This window comes from Lynx rufus, unplaced genomic scaffold (genome assembly GCF_022079265.1).
Source record: "Lynx rufus isolate CCGP_SWC_20201006 ecotype Redwood Valley unplaced genomic scaffold, mLynRuf1.p SCAF_5, whole genome shotgun sequence".
NCBI lineage: Eukaryota > Metazoa > Chordata > Mammalia > Carnivora > Felidae > Lynx > Lynx rufus.
Window position 1 is genome coordinate 25,366,726 of NW_025814867.1, and position 14,793 is coordinate 25,381,518.

Consider the following 14,793-nt stretch of genomic DNA (forward strand, 5'->3'; position numbering starts at 1 on the left):
TCTGAGGTTCACAGCGATGAAAATAAACAAACCGCACCTACGTGCAGTAACATAGATGAGTATCATTAATATCACGCTGAACGAAAAGAATGAAAACCAAACTCCGAAAAGCATATTCTGTGAGTCCAGTCATATAAAGTACAAAAACAGACTAAATTAATCTATCAAGTCAGAAATCAAGTTAGCAGTTATCCTTGGGGAGGTAATAATCACCATGCTATTTCTTAATCTGAATGCTGACTGCATGGGTATTTTCATTTTGTAAAAAGTCATCAAACCCCAGAAGATTTCTAGGGTATTAAAGATACTCTGCACGATACCACAGTGGTAGTGATAGACACCATTTGTCTAAATCCACAGAACACACAATACCAAGAGTGAGCTGTAAACTACAGCCTCTGGGGGGATTATGATGTGTCAATGCAGGTTCATCAACTCTAACAAATGTGCTGCTCTGGTGGGGGATACTGATGATGGGGAAAGCTACACATGTGTGAAGGGAGGGAGTACGTGGGAAATCTCTGTACTGACTCCTCAATTTTGCTGCAAACTTAGAACTGCTCTTAAAAAAACAAAAAGCATTGAAAATTAATCAAGCTACCTTCCTAGGATTTAAGTACTTCTGTTTGTATATTTCAATAAAACACAAAAAACAGAAAGATTATCCAACATTGCAATTAAAAAACCTATAGGCTTATCAAAAAACAGCACAGATCAGGAGTCAGATGATCTATTTTTTTGGTTCCTACCGTTCTGTTATCCTCTGCAAATTTCTGAATATTTCTTTGCCTCCGATGGTCCCTTTTAACATGTTATATCGCAACATATATTTGTCCTATGTTAGTTAGAGAATATACGAAAATGTATGTAAACACTTTTTTCTGAGCTCTTTGGAAGGTACTATACATAAATTGTAATAAGTTTTGGGTTAGAAAAATTCAAGCTGTGTGTGCTTACATTCCTACTCCACATTTGTTAAGTTAGTCCTTCATCTGACAAATACTTATTAAGAGTCCATTATGTGGCAGGCACTGGGGATACAGACATAAACAAAACAAAGACTTTCTTAGAGAGCTTACATTTTAGAAAATAGAGACAGAAAAGAAATAACAGTAAATAATCAAGGGATGATATAAGTCAGTTAAAACCAAGTCATATCAAAACACACTGCTTTCTAACTAGTCTTTAAAAAAGCTAAAAGACCAACTTCCTGCCACAGTACCTTGTGGCATCACTGTGGATGTAAACATGCTACTCACCATTTATCTCTCTAGTAAATGAAAGAAGCATAAGGCCTTTCATCTCATGTAAGACTACTCAATGTAGTCTCTCTCCTCTGAATGTGCTAAACCTAAAATGTGCATTCATTGTTGAAAGAAAGAAGGTGAAACTTACTTTAGAAGTCCATGAGATTTTAGAAGTCATTAAGTATGTGGCTGGCTGACTGACTGACATGTAACACTTTGGTCCTGGTATTATACTGAGACCTTTGGATACACACCAGTGGGAACAAGGATGGTGTTTCCATATACTGAAATTCTCACAAAGTTCCTGCAATGGCAGAGACAACATGTAAGAACCAAGTTCTGGCAAACTGTTAAAAGGCAGTCTTAGCTGCAAAAGGAAAGGCTCATTATAATCAGCAAGCATCACCTCACAGCAAGTCTGCGCTCTACTACTTCCTATCCATCAATTCTTCCTCCTTGGGTTTCCACTTTTCTGATTTTTTTCTCTTATTGCTTCCTTTATTCCGCTTCCTTGGCCTGTCTTTAACTCTTGCTACTTAGGACATCCACCCCATGAAAGACCAGACCAAAGGCTGATTACATGTCAGTTCATGTAACATGTAACTTCAGTTACATGTCAGTGAAGGTCAAGTCCCCTGATAAAATTTAACTGATACATAGTTAATATGGTAACACTGTTCTGTTCTGGCTCAGTGCTTTAGACAACTATTGCTAAAATAAATTGTCCTCAATTAAGATATGCCTTTTGGTGAGGTGATTATGCTGTTTAAAGGGTCTACTGCTCAACTGAACTTGAAAATAAGGAAATGGGGGCACCTGGATGGCTCAGTCAGTTAAGCATCCATCCAACTCTGGATTTCGGCTCAGGTCATGGTCTCATGGTTTGTGAGATCGAGCCAGGAATCAGGCCCCGTGCTGTCAGTGCAGAGCCTGCTTGGGATTCTCTCTCTCTCTCTCTGCCCCTCCCCTACTTGCACTCTCAAAATAAATAAACTTAAAAAAAAAAAAAAAGAAAAGAAAGGAATGTTAATTTTTAAAAGTTGTTCTCTCTAAAATTCTAAAATCTCATTTTTTAATGCTAGTAACCATGACCAAGGGTGCCATCTACTGACATATAAAGGGTATTTTTTATCAATTGTGTTCAAAAAGCTTCCCAAAGCAGTAAGGTAATAAAAATAAAAACCAAAACCTACCCACTTTTTGACATACATCCAATGGTTTCATATACTCAATGTAAATATTTAATTACCTCTTGAAAATTAACATACATTAAGGATTTTCTAAAATGATACAAAGAAATACTTCATCAATGTTTCTATTCTCATAGGCCTTACCTCAACCAAAAAATTCTTAACTCTATTTCTGAAACAGAAAATTCTCATCAATGCCAAATAAAACATAACCACTTATACAGTAAAAAAAAATTACTGCAGGCAACAGATTAAGCTTACGATTTAAAATGAACTATACTGGTTCAGTAAGTACACTCTGTTTAAGAATTGCCAGGATGTCAGACACTTTTCTACACCGTGGAGACACAATAAAGAACCAGACACACGGTGCCTGGGTGGCTCAGTCAGTTAAGCATCAGACTGCAGCTCAGGTCATGATCTTGTGGTTCTTGAGTTTGGGCCCCACATCGGGCTCTCTGCTGTTAGCACAGAGCCCACTTGGGATCCTCTGTCCTCCTTTCTCTCTGCCCCTCCCCCACTCATTCCCCCCTCAAAATAAATAAATAAACTTAAAAAAAAAGAAAAAGAACCAGACACAAAGCCCTTCTCGTCATGAAGTTTTATTAGTGTGTCCAATCAATAATAATAAACATAATTAATGAGACAAATATAGATTACAATGAGTATGATAAAGGAAATAAGTGGGGGAGTATCAGGAAAGGTCCCTCTCGAGAGACATGTGAGCTGAGACCTGACTGATGAGGAAGAGACAGCAGAGCAGACAGCAAGGACAGAGCCACCAAGCAGAGGTCTGATCACAGAAACAAGCCTACTATGTTACAGGAACCACAGCCAGTGTGACTGGAGAGCAGGGAGCTAGGTGACAGTGACAAGAGAGGAAGTCCAGCAGGTAGACACTTGCCAGGTGACATCAGACCATGGAAAGAGTATGACTTTTATTCCAAGGACAATGGGAAGCAACTGAAGGGTTTGAATAAGCCAGGAAAGGTTTACATTAAAGGATCTAATTTACATTGACTGAATGACCTAATTTACATTTATAGTAAAGGACCATTCAAACTACTATGTAAAGAATGGATCACAGAAGGCCAAGAGTCCCCAGTTTTAAGGCTCCAGTCTAAGAAGAGAGCAGAATAAAGCTATGAGATGGCAGAAGTAGAAAAACAGAGAGCCTATTTTGGAAATAGAGCCCTATGACTTGCTAACAGATTGGATGAGGTCTGGGAGTAGTTAAAAAAGAGAGGAAAAAAAAAAAAAAAGAACAACTCTAAGAGCATTCATACACTGAAATAAAGTAAATTCACAGAACTATCATAGCACCCGTTGATTCAGAATCCTAAGTGTCACTAAGGAATCAAAGCGGCTCCCAGCATTTGGCATTTGGTAAGGGAACTCTAGTGGTTCACGAGTTACGAGAGTGCTTGACCTGAAATCGGTGGAACTGCATTCAGGCCTGACTCCTTCCTACTTTTTCATCTAGGGCCAGTCACATCTTAACATTTTAAAATCAAATGCCAATAGCACTTCACTGGATTGCTGGAAGGAACAAATGTCTATGCAAGTACCTGGCAAGCAAGAGGTACTAAAAAGCAACTCAATTCCATTAACCCCTGGCCTCTCCTCCCTGCATAACAACCTAGAGAGGTTATCGGTTTGATACCGCCAATAAACTTGCCTCAGCCTGATGCACAACACCCAGTTGCTATTCAGAATTATAAACTAGTTCTAAATTCGATCATATGCTGAGAATTTTGGTCAATATTATTTTCCAGGCCAGCAGTGTTAACATTTTATGATTTAAACACCTTTTTTAATTTCTAAGTTTGTGATTGCAAATGATCCTATAGCAACTAGTAAGTCTGCTTTTGTCACACTCCCAAGGTCCAAAAATGTCTCATTACAGAACATTTCCATTCCCTTTCAGGAATAAAAGTTTAGTAGTCATTGTAATGTTTTGTTGAAAAATGCTGGGTGGGGTTAAAAAAAAACGACTGCATTACACGTGTGGTTATGGTTTTACTTTCTTCAGCACAGTATGAACTCAAAACTGGGCAGAACCATACAGGGAACCACTGCTGGCCAGACAAGGCATATGGCCAACAGCTGGCAGGATGAAAACAGTATAGGAAGCCAAGGAGACTCCCAAATCTAGGTCTCAAGGAAACCAGCACTGCTCTGGCAGAAAATCTCTGAGCTCCAGGGCTGTAGGGTTCATCCAGCTCTGCTTCAATGCCATCCTATCACAGACAACATCAAAGTTCATTAAGAGCCTAGGTTCTGGAGTCTGACAGATCGGAGTTCTCACCACAATTTACCGCCACTTACCAGCTTTGCCTCCTTAGGCAAGCTCTTCAGCCCCTAAACAAGTTTCCCAGTGTTGATAATGGGATTAATATACCTACACCTCACTGGGCTTCTTTAATGACCTCATGCACACAAACCATTTGATAATAGTGCCTGACAAATAGTGTACATTATAATTAATAAGTAGTTCACTAGTTTTTCTTTTTCCATTTTAGGTAATACAAACTCAAAAAAAGTTGGAAAGTTACAAAGAAATTATACATAAAAAATATATATATATTACCCAACAACTCCTGTAACTGCTAGGCTACTGACCTCAGATTTTAACATTCCCCGGCAAATTGTTTTTGCTAGGTCCAAACTGCTTTCTAAAAGGCCTACCAATTCAGACTTCCAAAAACCAAATATGAATGCACCCATTTCTGCACATTCAAAAATGGCTCATCTTTAATTTGTAGGTACTTATGCTGAGAAGCACTGAAGAACTAACGATGGTTCCCAACCTCAAAATGATCACTGGGACTAGTGAACAGACCCTGGAAGACTGCCCCTTGTCCTCCTGTCTCCAAGATACTACGTGGGAAGTATATGTGGATACAGAGATACAAGGAGCAGCCATGGAGCTGGATGGGCTTTGCTGGGATTTCTCCTTTGCCCAGTCACTCCAGAATCATCCCACTTAATTTAACAAGTGTTTCCTAACTGCTGGGTAGGTCTCCAATTATGCTAATGTGAGGCCTTCGAGATAACCTTCTACCAACTTTTATGTAACTTACTGATTTTCTCCCAGACTCCTCTTTTCAAGACTTAAAAGAGCTAAACCATGTGGAGCTACACCTCAGTGTGCACAAAATTGGTAACTTCATGCAAACCTTTGAGTATGTGTATATAAATAAGCATAGGAATGTGTGTGTGTGCAAGTGTTACCCTCAACATACCATGTAAACATAAATGAAATATGGTATAAATAATTGCGAACCAAGTAAAATGGGTAACTTCCGTGCAAAAGTGGAATGTGAGATCTGAACGCAATCTTGTAAATCATCTCTAACCCAACCCCTTTTTAGTCAGAAGGCAAAATAAGGCTCAATGAATGTAAATATCCAGCTCCCAGAGCAAGTTCCCAACAGTCAGATTCTGACCCCACATCTATTTCTCAAAGTGCCGTTTTCACTGCATTGCATTCCTAAGTTTGAATAAATGTGGAGTGATGGAGCGATACCTCCCATGGAATCTCCTTGCACTAAAACAGGCACTAGCACTGCCTTCAAGACAAAGCACCTTTTATTTGCATTTCACTTTAATGTATACAGAGGTCTCAGGGTGATAACTCTGTCTGCAAATACCATTCCTTTGACAAAAAAGAAACCTGGTTCAAATAAATTAAATACTTTGTTTGGAGGCTTTGTGGACAGACAGGGCCTTCATTTCCTAGACAGGTGGTTTTGGTCAAGATATCCAACTCTGTTATCTTAGTCTGAACATCAATAATACGGAGTAACATCTAAACTCCCAGGGTTGATGTAAGAATCATACTTAGTGCAATACTTGGTATATAGCAAACTCCCAATAATAAAAGGTGGTGTCATTACTATTATTACAAGTCATTGTCATTAATAATGATACATGCTTGGCAAACATAGGACTAGAACTCAGCCTGCCTTCCCGGCCGTGGTCCTCTCAACACAATTTAGGGCATTTGAAGATAATCTGGAATAAGGGAGAGAGGCGGGGATGTACCTGAATGGCCGAGCGCAGCCAGGAACTACAAAGCAGGCGTCGCCCTGAGCTCAAGGTCACTCGGTGAATCAAAATTCCAAGTGGACTTTTCGTCCGTCACCGGAGAGGCAGGGAGGGAGGTCCAGGAGGCAGAGCTGCTCCTGCCGCCGCCTGAGACCTAGCAGAGGAGCGCCCTCCTCTCCCCAAGGGCGTTGAAGGCCGGGGGGATGCCACCGATTCCGCAGACTAAGGCCCAGGCCTCTCTAAACCCGGCGGACTTGAGCTAGGACGGCAGCCGCAGTAAAGGGCCTCCGCGCCTCCGGCGCCGCGGGGACTTCGCTCGAAGACCTGCCAGAGCTCCACCACCCGCGCGAGACAACTTCCGGTGTCCCAGACGACACGTCAGAGCGGCGCAAGCGATCCCCACATTTTATTGGTCGGTGCCTCCGACAGCCGGCGCGGTGAGCACACCACCTAGCAGCTGGCGCCCTCATCCAGGGTCTCCGCCCCCTAGCTCAGCCATCTCCATGGTGACCGCAACCGGGTCACCCATTTGGCCTCGAAAGACGGCGTTGCGTCTTTGTGTATGCGCCGGAAGCGATAGTTCCTGAGCCAGTGCCCGCTGAAAATACCCGGCTGGGGCCCGGGCGGGAGAAATTAGACCGTCCCGGGGCAGTGTCGGCTGGCGGGGACTACTGGCATCTGCCGATCCCAGTGACAATGGCCGTGTTTCACGACGAGGTGGAGATCGAGGACTTCCAATATGATGAAGACTCGGAGACGTATTTCTACCCCTGCCCGTGTGGGGATAACTTCTGCATTACCAAGGTAACTTCAGGGCCCCTCCCGGCGACTCGTCGGAGCAGGCGCGTTTTCGCTCTTGCTACGTTCTTTCCGTGGTCCCGTCACCTTGCAGCTCACAATTTTCCACGCCCTTTTTGCCCTGTCTCTGAGTCGCCGTAAAGTTGATACCCTGATTTGACCGTGGCACATCGTTCTGGCCTTTAGTCAGGCGGAGGGCTGGAAGGTGGAGGTGGGAAAGGTCGGATGGCGGGCAGCTGCTATCTTGCCATCCTCCTCCATTTAGGATCCCAGTTCTTTTGGGAGGAAGGGACGCGTTTTTTTAAGTCTTCCCAGGGGTTTGGAGGCGACTGAATCTTGGCTAACCTTCCCGGGTATTTTCAAGTAGCGCTTCGCGGGAGAAATAGAGTTGATATCTCTCTCGGCAGGCCTTTTTGGCCCTCACATACCTTGTCGGGAGACGAGCCACAAAGGAGCTTGACCGTAAGGGTGGAAAGAGTTTGGGCGGAGGAGATCGCAAAGGGAAGACAATACCGTACAGTGTTTGATTTTGTTATAGGAAGATTTGGAGAATGGGGAAGACGTGGCAACGTGTCCTAGCTGCTCTCTCATTATAAAAGTAATTTATGACAAGGTAAGTCGTCGAATTTTAAAAGGTGCGGGGGTGGGGGGAAGTGGTTGGAAGGCAAGGACCTAGAGCAGTCTGTGATATGTAAGTGCAGGTAACTCATTTTAGCTTTGGAGAAGGCAATAAAGAAAACTGCGTAGCTAATGAAAATTATTGATTACACATTAAATAGAAAAATAATCATAAAGATTGACAACCTGTATTCCTCCTTTATTTACTAAGTAATTAAAATTGTTGAGAGCTCCTAGACTTATTTTGTAGGGAACAATTGTATAGTGTTTCTTCCCTGGCTTATACGTATAAAACTTTGCATTATCATGTCATAGCTGCAATTTTACAGTTTCATTTTGGTCTTTGTCTTACTGTTTTTCACTCAAGGATATTGACAATAGAAAACAAATGTTCTGGGGCACCTGGGTAGCTCAGTTGGTTAAGCGTCCATCTTTGGCTCAGATCATGATCTCACGGTTCGTGAGCTGGAGCCCCGCGTCGAGCTCTGTGCTGACAGCTCAGAGACTGGAGCCTGCTTCAGATTCTGTGTCTCCCTCTCTCTCTCTGCTCCTCCCCTGCTTGCTCTCTGTCTCTCTCTCTCTCTCAAAAATAAATAAACATTAAAAAATTTTTTTTAAAAAAAGAAAAGAAATGTTCTTATTGCCCACCCCTACCCCAACTTTGGTCTGTACTTGGAATGGAGTCTTAAGTAAGAAGTTTGACATTGTTTCATTTTTCCTTTTTTTTTTTTTTTGGTGGTGGTGGGAGGGAGATATAATTGACATATAATAGCTTAACATTCTTTTTTTTTTTTAATAGCTTAACATTCTTAAGAATAAACTCTAAAATGAGTATAGGGAAGGTGAGAACAAGGCACTTAGTCTCATGAGAGAAGCAGGCTATAATTTGGAAGCTTACAGATTTATTCCTATATTAAAATGTGTTCTGGAACAAAAAGAGAACAGAGTAAGGGAGAGAAGGAGTGCTTGTATGAGAGGAGGTTGCAATTTTAAATAGGGTGATCAGGGCAGACCTTCCCGAGAGAGGCCTTATTGAGCAAAGCTTGAAAGAGGTGAGGGATTGAGCCCTGGGGGATAACAGCAGTCCAGCAAAGGGAGCTTTCAGTGGACAGGCCCTAAGGCAGGAACAGGTCTGTTTTTATTGAGGAACAGCAAGTGTGACCAGAGCAGAGTAGATGAGGGTGAGAGAGCAGCCCAAGATGAAATTAGTGGAGTGGGGCGATCACAAAGGTGTTTATGGGCTACTTTAAGGACTTCTGCTTTTGCTGTGAATGACACAGGGGACCAATGGAGGATTCTCAGACAAAGGAGCGCTATGATACAACTTAAGTGAAAATAGAGTGATTCTGGCTGTTGTGTTGAGAGTAGACTGGGAGGCAGCAAGGATAGGCGTTAGGATATAGCAAGGGTAACAGTTAGGAGGCTGGTAGACGAACCAAGAGGAGAAGATGGATGGCTCGGACCAGGCTGTGGCAGAGGAGATCATGAGAGGTGGCTGGATTCTGGATACACTTTAAAGGATAACGATTCTTTTTTTACTGATTGGGTATAGGATATGAGAGGAATCAAAGATGATTTCCACATTTGTGGCCTTCGTGACTAGAAGGTTGGATTTACCGCCAACTGACGGGGAGGTGTCTGCAGGTATAGGGTCCAGAGCTGGAGGTACTAAGTTTAGGAGGTCTACTTTTGATCCAAGTGGAGAGCAAGTGAAAATGCAATTTGATGTGCAAGTCTGGAGTTCAAAGAGAGAGAGAGAGATCAGCTGGTGCTGTAAATTTGGGAGTTACCAGCACACAGATAGTGTTTAGAGCCTTGAGACTGGATGAGATGACCAGGGCTGTGAATATAGATAGAGATGGACAAAAGAAAGGACTCAGCTCGGACCCCTCCCAACGTTAAAAGGTCAGGACGGGAAGCAAGGAAACAGCAGAGCTGCCTGAAGAAGGAGGAAGAAAACTACCGGTCTCATATCCTGGAAGCCAGATGAGAAAAGGTGGAGGAAGGGAACACCCTTGTCAGATGCCACTGAGAGCGAACTGACAGTCAACCATTGGCTTTAACAGGGAGGCCATTTGTGACAGTGGTGAGAGCAGTGTTGATGGAGTAATGGAGACAGAGCCCGATTGGTGGAAAACTTCTTGGAGAGAATGAGAAGAATAGGAAGCAGCAAGAGTAGACTTTTCTTTCAACGATTTGCTGCAAAGGGGAGCAGAGACATGGGGCAGTAACTGGTGGTGATAGAGGATCAGGAGAGGGCTTAGGGTGGTAGACATTCAGCTACATGGGTGAATGTAGACACAGGAAGTTAGATTTAACCATGGTTGTGGTTTTGTCAAGTAGGTAGGAGGGAGTGAGGGAAGAGGGATTGTGATAATTGACTGTGGACTTTGAAGTAGGTCCAGAAAACAGAGAGGAGCAGCGATGATACATCGTGTGACTTAAGAGTCAAAGTTGGTGGGTTGTAGAGAGGGAAGGAGAGCAGTGGCAGAAAGAGCAACCAGTCCCTCCTCCAGTTTCTGTGGTACCGGTGCTCTGAGGGAACACAGCACCACCACTTGAGAGGCTATAGGGGAAACGGTGCCCTTAGGGGATGGCCTGTTCTCGAACCCAGCATTAGGGTCATTTGGAGCTGAATAACCGTTGTACAGAGCTGTAGGGTGTTTAGTAGCATCCCTGGCCTCTGCTCATTTGATGCCAGGAGCACGTCCCCCGAATGTCTCCCAAATATTGCCAAATGCCCCCTGGAGACAAAATCAGCACGCCCTTCCTACCACCTCTTGAGAACCACTGTATTAGAGCAGGAAGACGTGGTTATGTTTTAAAGAAGGAGTTGAGAATATGGAGCAATGTGCTGGTGACAGACCATAAATTTCAAACAGCAAGTTGGGGTCGGAGAGGAGGTGCTAGGTGCTGGGCAGGAGTGAGAGAGCAATGACACGATACAGGCTGACCCTGCTGGGGATCAGACTACAGGAGATGAGGGGTAACCTGGAAGGCAGAGGTTTCTCGTAGCTGACATGAGCCAGGATAACTAATCAGAGATTGAAATGCATTTACAACATAGCTGACACTGCAGATTATCTGTGTGGGGAAATGCATAAAGAGCAATCTCTTTTAGCTGGAGGAAGTAATTACCTTGGGGCGCCTGGGTGGCTCAGTCGGTTGTGCATTTGACTTCCACTCAGGTTATGATCTCACGGTTCCTGGGTTTGAGCCCCACGGTGGGCTATGTGCTGACAGCTCAGAGCCTGGAGCCTGTTTTGGATTCTGTGTCTCCCTCTCTCTTTGCCCCTCCCCCACTTGTGTGTGCACTCCCTCCCTCCCTCCCTCTCTCTCTCTCTCTCAAAAATTAATAAATAGACTTAAAAAGTGGCACCTGGGTGGCTCAGTCTGTTAAGTGTCTGACTTCAGCTCAGGTCATGATCTCACTGTCCATGGGTTCGAGCCCGCGTTGGGCTCCGTGCTGATGGCTGAGAGCCTGGAGCCTGCTTTGGATTCTGTATCTCCCTCTTTCTGCCCATTCCCTGCTCACGCTCTGTCTCTGTCTCTCAAAAATAAATAAACATTGAAAAAAATTTTTTTTAATAAATAAATCGACTTAAAAAAAAAAAGTAATTACCTTGAAGAGGATAGGCATTTGAATGACCACATATTGAATTTGGGAAGTTACAGTGTAGTAATTAATACAGAAACTTAAAAGGTATGACATGTGTTTATAAATGTGATTTCTAACAAGTGGATGCTCTGTGGTGAAGGGGGTGGGCATGCTTGTTTCTAAGATAAGCTGCTTTGAATTAAGTGTGAGTTCAGGACTAAAAACTGAAGCACCTTTAAGATGATAATTTTGGTGCCGACACTGACTCTGAACAAGGTTGAAGTGATACAGCAATGAAAAACTAACAGCTGTGGGGTGCCTCGCTGACTCAAGTCGAAAGAGCGTGTAACTCTTGATCTTGAGGTTGTGAGTCCAAGCCCCACGTTAGGTGTGGAAATTACTAAAAAATAAATAAATAAACTTTAAAACAAATCAAAATAAAAACGAACAGCTGGATTGATTCTGCAACAAAACGAAAGTCTAATATTGATGCATTTGTGACACACTCGATTAATGTAATTACTTGTTCTGTCTTAGGATCAGTTTATGTGTGGAGAAACAGTCCCAGCCCCTTCCACTCACAAAGAATTAGTTAAATGCTGAAGAAGACTTTAGGAATCCAAATGCTGAACATTTGGGAATGAGCCAGGCTGGAAAAATCAAATGCAAAGTTACTGGCTTCTTCCTGAGGACAACCATTCTGTAGTTGGCTCTTCCATTAGAGTGTGGATCCTTGCCTTTGGCTGCCAAGTTCATCTCCAATTAAAGAAGCAAGTGCACGACACGACATGCCTGGATTTTGTGCTTAGAACTTTGAATTGGATGTGTTGTTAATTTTCCATGTGAATTTTGTGTCTCACACCTGTTTTCTTCCTTATCCGATCACAGCATCATCTACCTCAAAGTCATTAGGATTCCTTAATAAAAGGGGGGATTATATTTTTGGTTTAGTTATTAAGATGATTAAAATTAGCCCTTTCTTTCAAATCGGACATCAACTTTGCTGTTCTAAACTCAAATTAGCTGCTTTGTCCACATGCACTTTCAGTTCCCACTTCTCAGTCTTGCATTCATTAGAACGTTCATGTTCTGTTTAGCATGCCACTTCCATTATATTTCCTACATGGAATTCTGCTCGTGGAATTAGAGAGAAAGTATACTGAGCTCACCCTTTTTCCAGAGCAAAAAGTTAGAAAAAGTCAAAAAGTGAAATGGTCAAAGAATCTGGCGTTTCCTTATCAATCTTCCGCATGTTCCTTGAACATTGGGACAAGACAAAAAGAAAAGCAGCCGAAGGAATGAAATCGGTAGCAGAACGAGAGGAGGAAAACTTGCCAACTTATAAATTAAACGCTTGAATGGTTTTGCCAGGTCAGAGCAGGTAATAACTGCGTATCTGGGTCTTGTTTGTTTTTAGATCAGGCTAATGAAATTGCTTTCGAGATAGGGGTTCGTGTCAAGGCCTTGCAGCTGGCAACAGTGCTTTCAGCGTTACCTCAAAATCGACTCACTGCCCCTAAAAGGCAAAGCTTCTACAGCAACTCTTGGTTTGCCGAGGATGAACTTGAAGACGAGATGCCGACTCTAAATAAATACGTCCCTGGGGATGCATCTAACAAGTGGTTATAAGCTGTACCTGAACCAGACGTGCATTCTTAGAAGTGTAAAAAGAATTTATAAAGACAGGCTATCAGACTTCCTTTGCTACAGTGTAGTAGCCAGAAATCAGAATCGCTTACACGAAAATTCAAGATTTTCTTTTATATGCACAATTTTCCTATGTGTTTATAAAATTTAAAAATTCACTGATGTCCGGCAGGTTGTTTTGGATGGGAACGTTTCCCGCAATTGGAAAAAAAATAGCTTGCCAGAACATGACCAGTCTGTCGCTGGTTGATACGTGTGCTTCACACACTCGCCAAGGGTTTAAATTAAAACAACTAAGTGGCCTTTTTAAAAAACAAAACAAAAACAAAACCCGCAAAAAAACACCTTGCAAAAGCACGGTTATGTGCAGCTGTTACGTTAAATCACCAAACATTGTATGCCAGAAGTGCATAGTACATTATATGGTATTATATAACATATTCACGGAATGAGAAGTCTCACTGCTGTTCAGGGACACACTGATGCCCCAGAAGAATCCGCCAGTGAATTTGAGCCAATGGCAACTTAGATGAGAGCATGTTATATGCTGACTGCTGGGAATTAACTCTAAAGAGAAATGAACTGTCTCATGCTCGGATTTGATGGTTTTGTAAATCCCAATATTAACTCCTTCAGCTGATGATGAATTTCAGACAGGAACAGGCACCCCTGATGTAGGTCTACTGTGAACATAGAAGGAATAAAAGTCCCCAAGTCCAAACATCCCAGGAGAGAAAAAGTGCACTGGCAGTCGGTGATCAATGATAATCTGCAGTGATGGGAGTGATTCTGTTTCCAGAATTTGTTAACTGCAAAAGAACAAGGTTTAATCCTATGTTAAGCAGAAAGTAACACAAGGGCCTTTGGGGTATGACTAGAGTTCTTTGTGATGCTATGTGCCTTGTGTACTTTACCAGACCTTTCAGACCACTTCTGAGAACTGATTTGTAATCCAGGCTGTCTCTTACTAGCTTTGTAGTCTTTGCAGTGGATTTGTCACTTCTACAATTAGGAGACCAGATCAGGTGATTTCTAAACTGTCAGTACTAGAACTTCAGCCTTCATCGCTTGCGGGAGCTGAAATGGTCATTGAAACCTTTATAAACTCAGAACCAAATCATGAACTATTAGAGAAGGAGACCCCACGCTTCTTTAGTGACTTAATGTTACCACACTTCAGAGTTTGAAAATAAAGTCGACTATTTAAAGGATTCTGCATATATCTTCGTGTACACCTCCAGAACCACTTTAGGGAAAGCGCCCAATACTTTTGATTGCTGTGCATATTAATTTATTATCAGGATACTAAATAAAGTCATAATTCAAATCCATTTGTTTTCATGTAGCTTTCTTCCCCTAAACACCAACATTTTGTATTAAAAGGTTTTGATACCATTTTCTATGAGGTAGAAAGAAACCTTCACCTGCTTCGGGAAATTTTAAGTAAGTTTCTCGTATGGACGGTAGAGTTTTTAAATGGGAAAGAAATTGTCACTGTTTTTTTAGTTTGGCCACATGGGTTTTGGTTGTGGATTTTTATTTTTCCTGGGGAAAAAAATAGCTGTGAATCAACTGGCAGTCAGGCAAAGACAGTTGAAGGTTGATATTTTATTTTAAGGCTGATGATCAACTCTTGCAGTTGTTT

At 42.4% G+C, this 14,793-nt stretch overlaps 2 protein-coding genes across 3 annotated transcripts in view; one reads left to right on the forward strand and one right to left on the reverse strand.

Moving 5' to 3' along the window:
• OXNAD1 (oxidoreductase NAD binding domain containing 1) overlaps positions 1 to 6,819 on the reverse strand; it is a 40,262-nt gene extending 33,443 nt beyond the window's left edge. The window contains exons 1-2 of one of the 2 annotated variants that reach the window (XM_047099939.1): positions 6,485 to 6,819; positions 1,396 to 1,551 (exon numbers count right to left, since the gene is read on the reverse strand). The gene's annotated coding sequence lies outside the window, so the exon portion shown is untranslated. The remainder of the gene's footprint in view (positions 1 to 1,395; positions 1,552 to 6,484) is intronic. The other variant, XM_047099940.1, reaches the window with a different exon arrangement.
• Positions 6,820 to 7,077: 258 nt separating this feature from the next.
• Positions 7,078 to 14,479, forward strand: DPH3 (diphthamide biosynthesis 3). The gene is made up of 3 exons (XM_047099891.1): positions 7,078 to 7,291; positions 7,824 to 7,898; positions 12,039 to 14,479. The coding sequence occupies exons 1-3, from the start codon at positions 7,184 to 7,186 to the stop codon at positions 12,102 to 12,104; spliced, it is 249 nt and encodes an 82-aa protein (XP_046955847.1). The 5' UTR covers positions 7,078 to 7,183; the 3' UTR covers positions 12,105 to 14,479.
• The last annotated feature ends 314 nt before the right edge of the window (positions 14,480 to 14,793 follow it).

Excerpts from the sequence above, each read along its gene's own strand:
- DPH3 (XM_047099891.1), top strand. The coding sequence starts at position 7,184 with ATGGCCGTGTTTCACGACGAGGTGGAGATCGAGGACTTCCAATATGAT. Across the intron at positions 7,292-7,823 it reads ATAACTTCTGCATTACCAAG|GAAGATTTGGAGAATGGGGA; the intron begins GTAACTTCAGGG and ends ATTTTGTTATAG. Across the intron at positions 7,899-12,038 it reads TAAAAGTAATTTATGACAAG|GATCAGTTTATGTGTGGAGA; the intron begins GTAAGTCGTCGA and ends GTTCTGTCTTAG.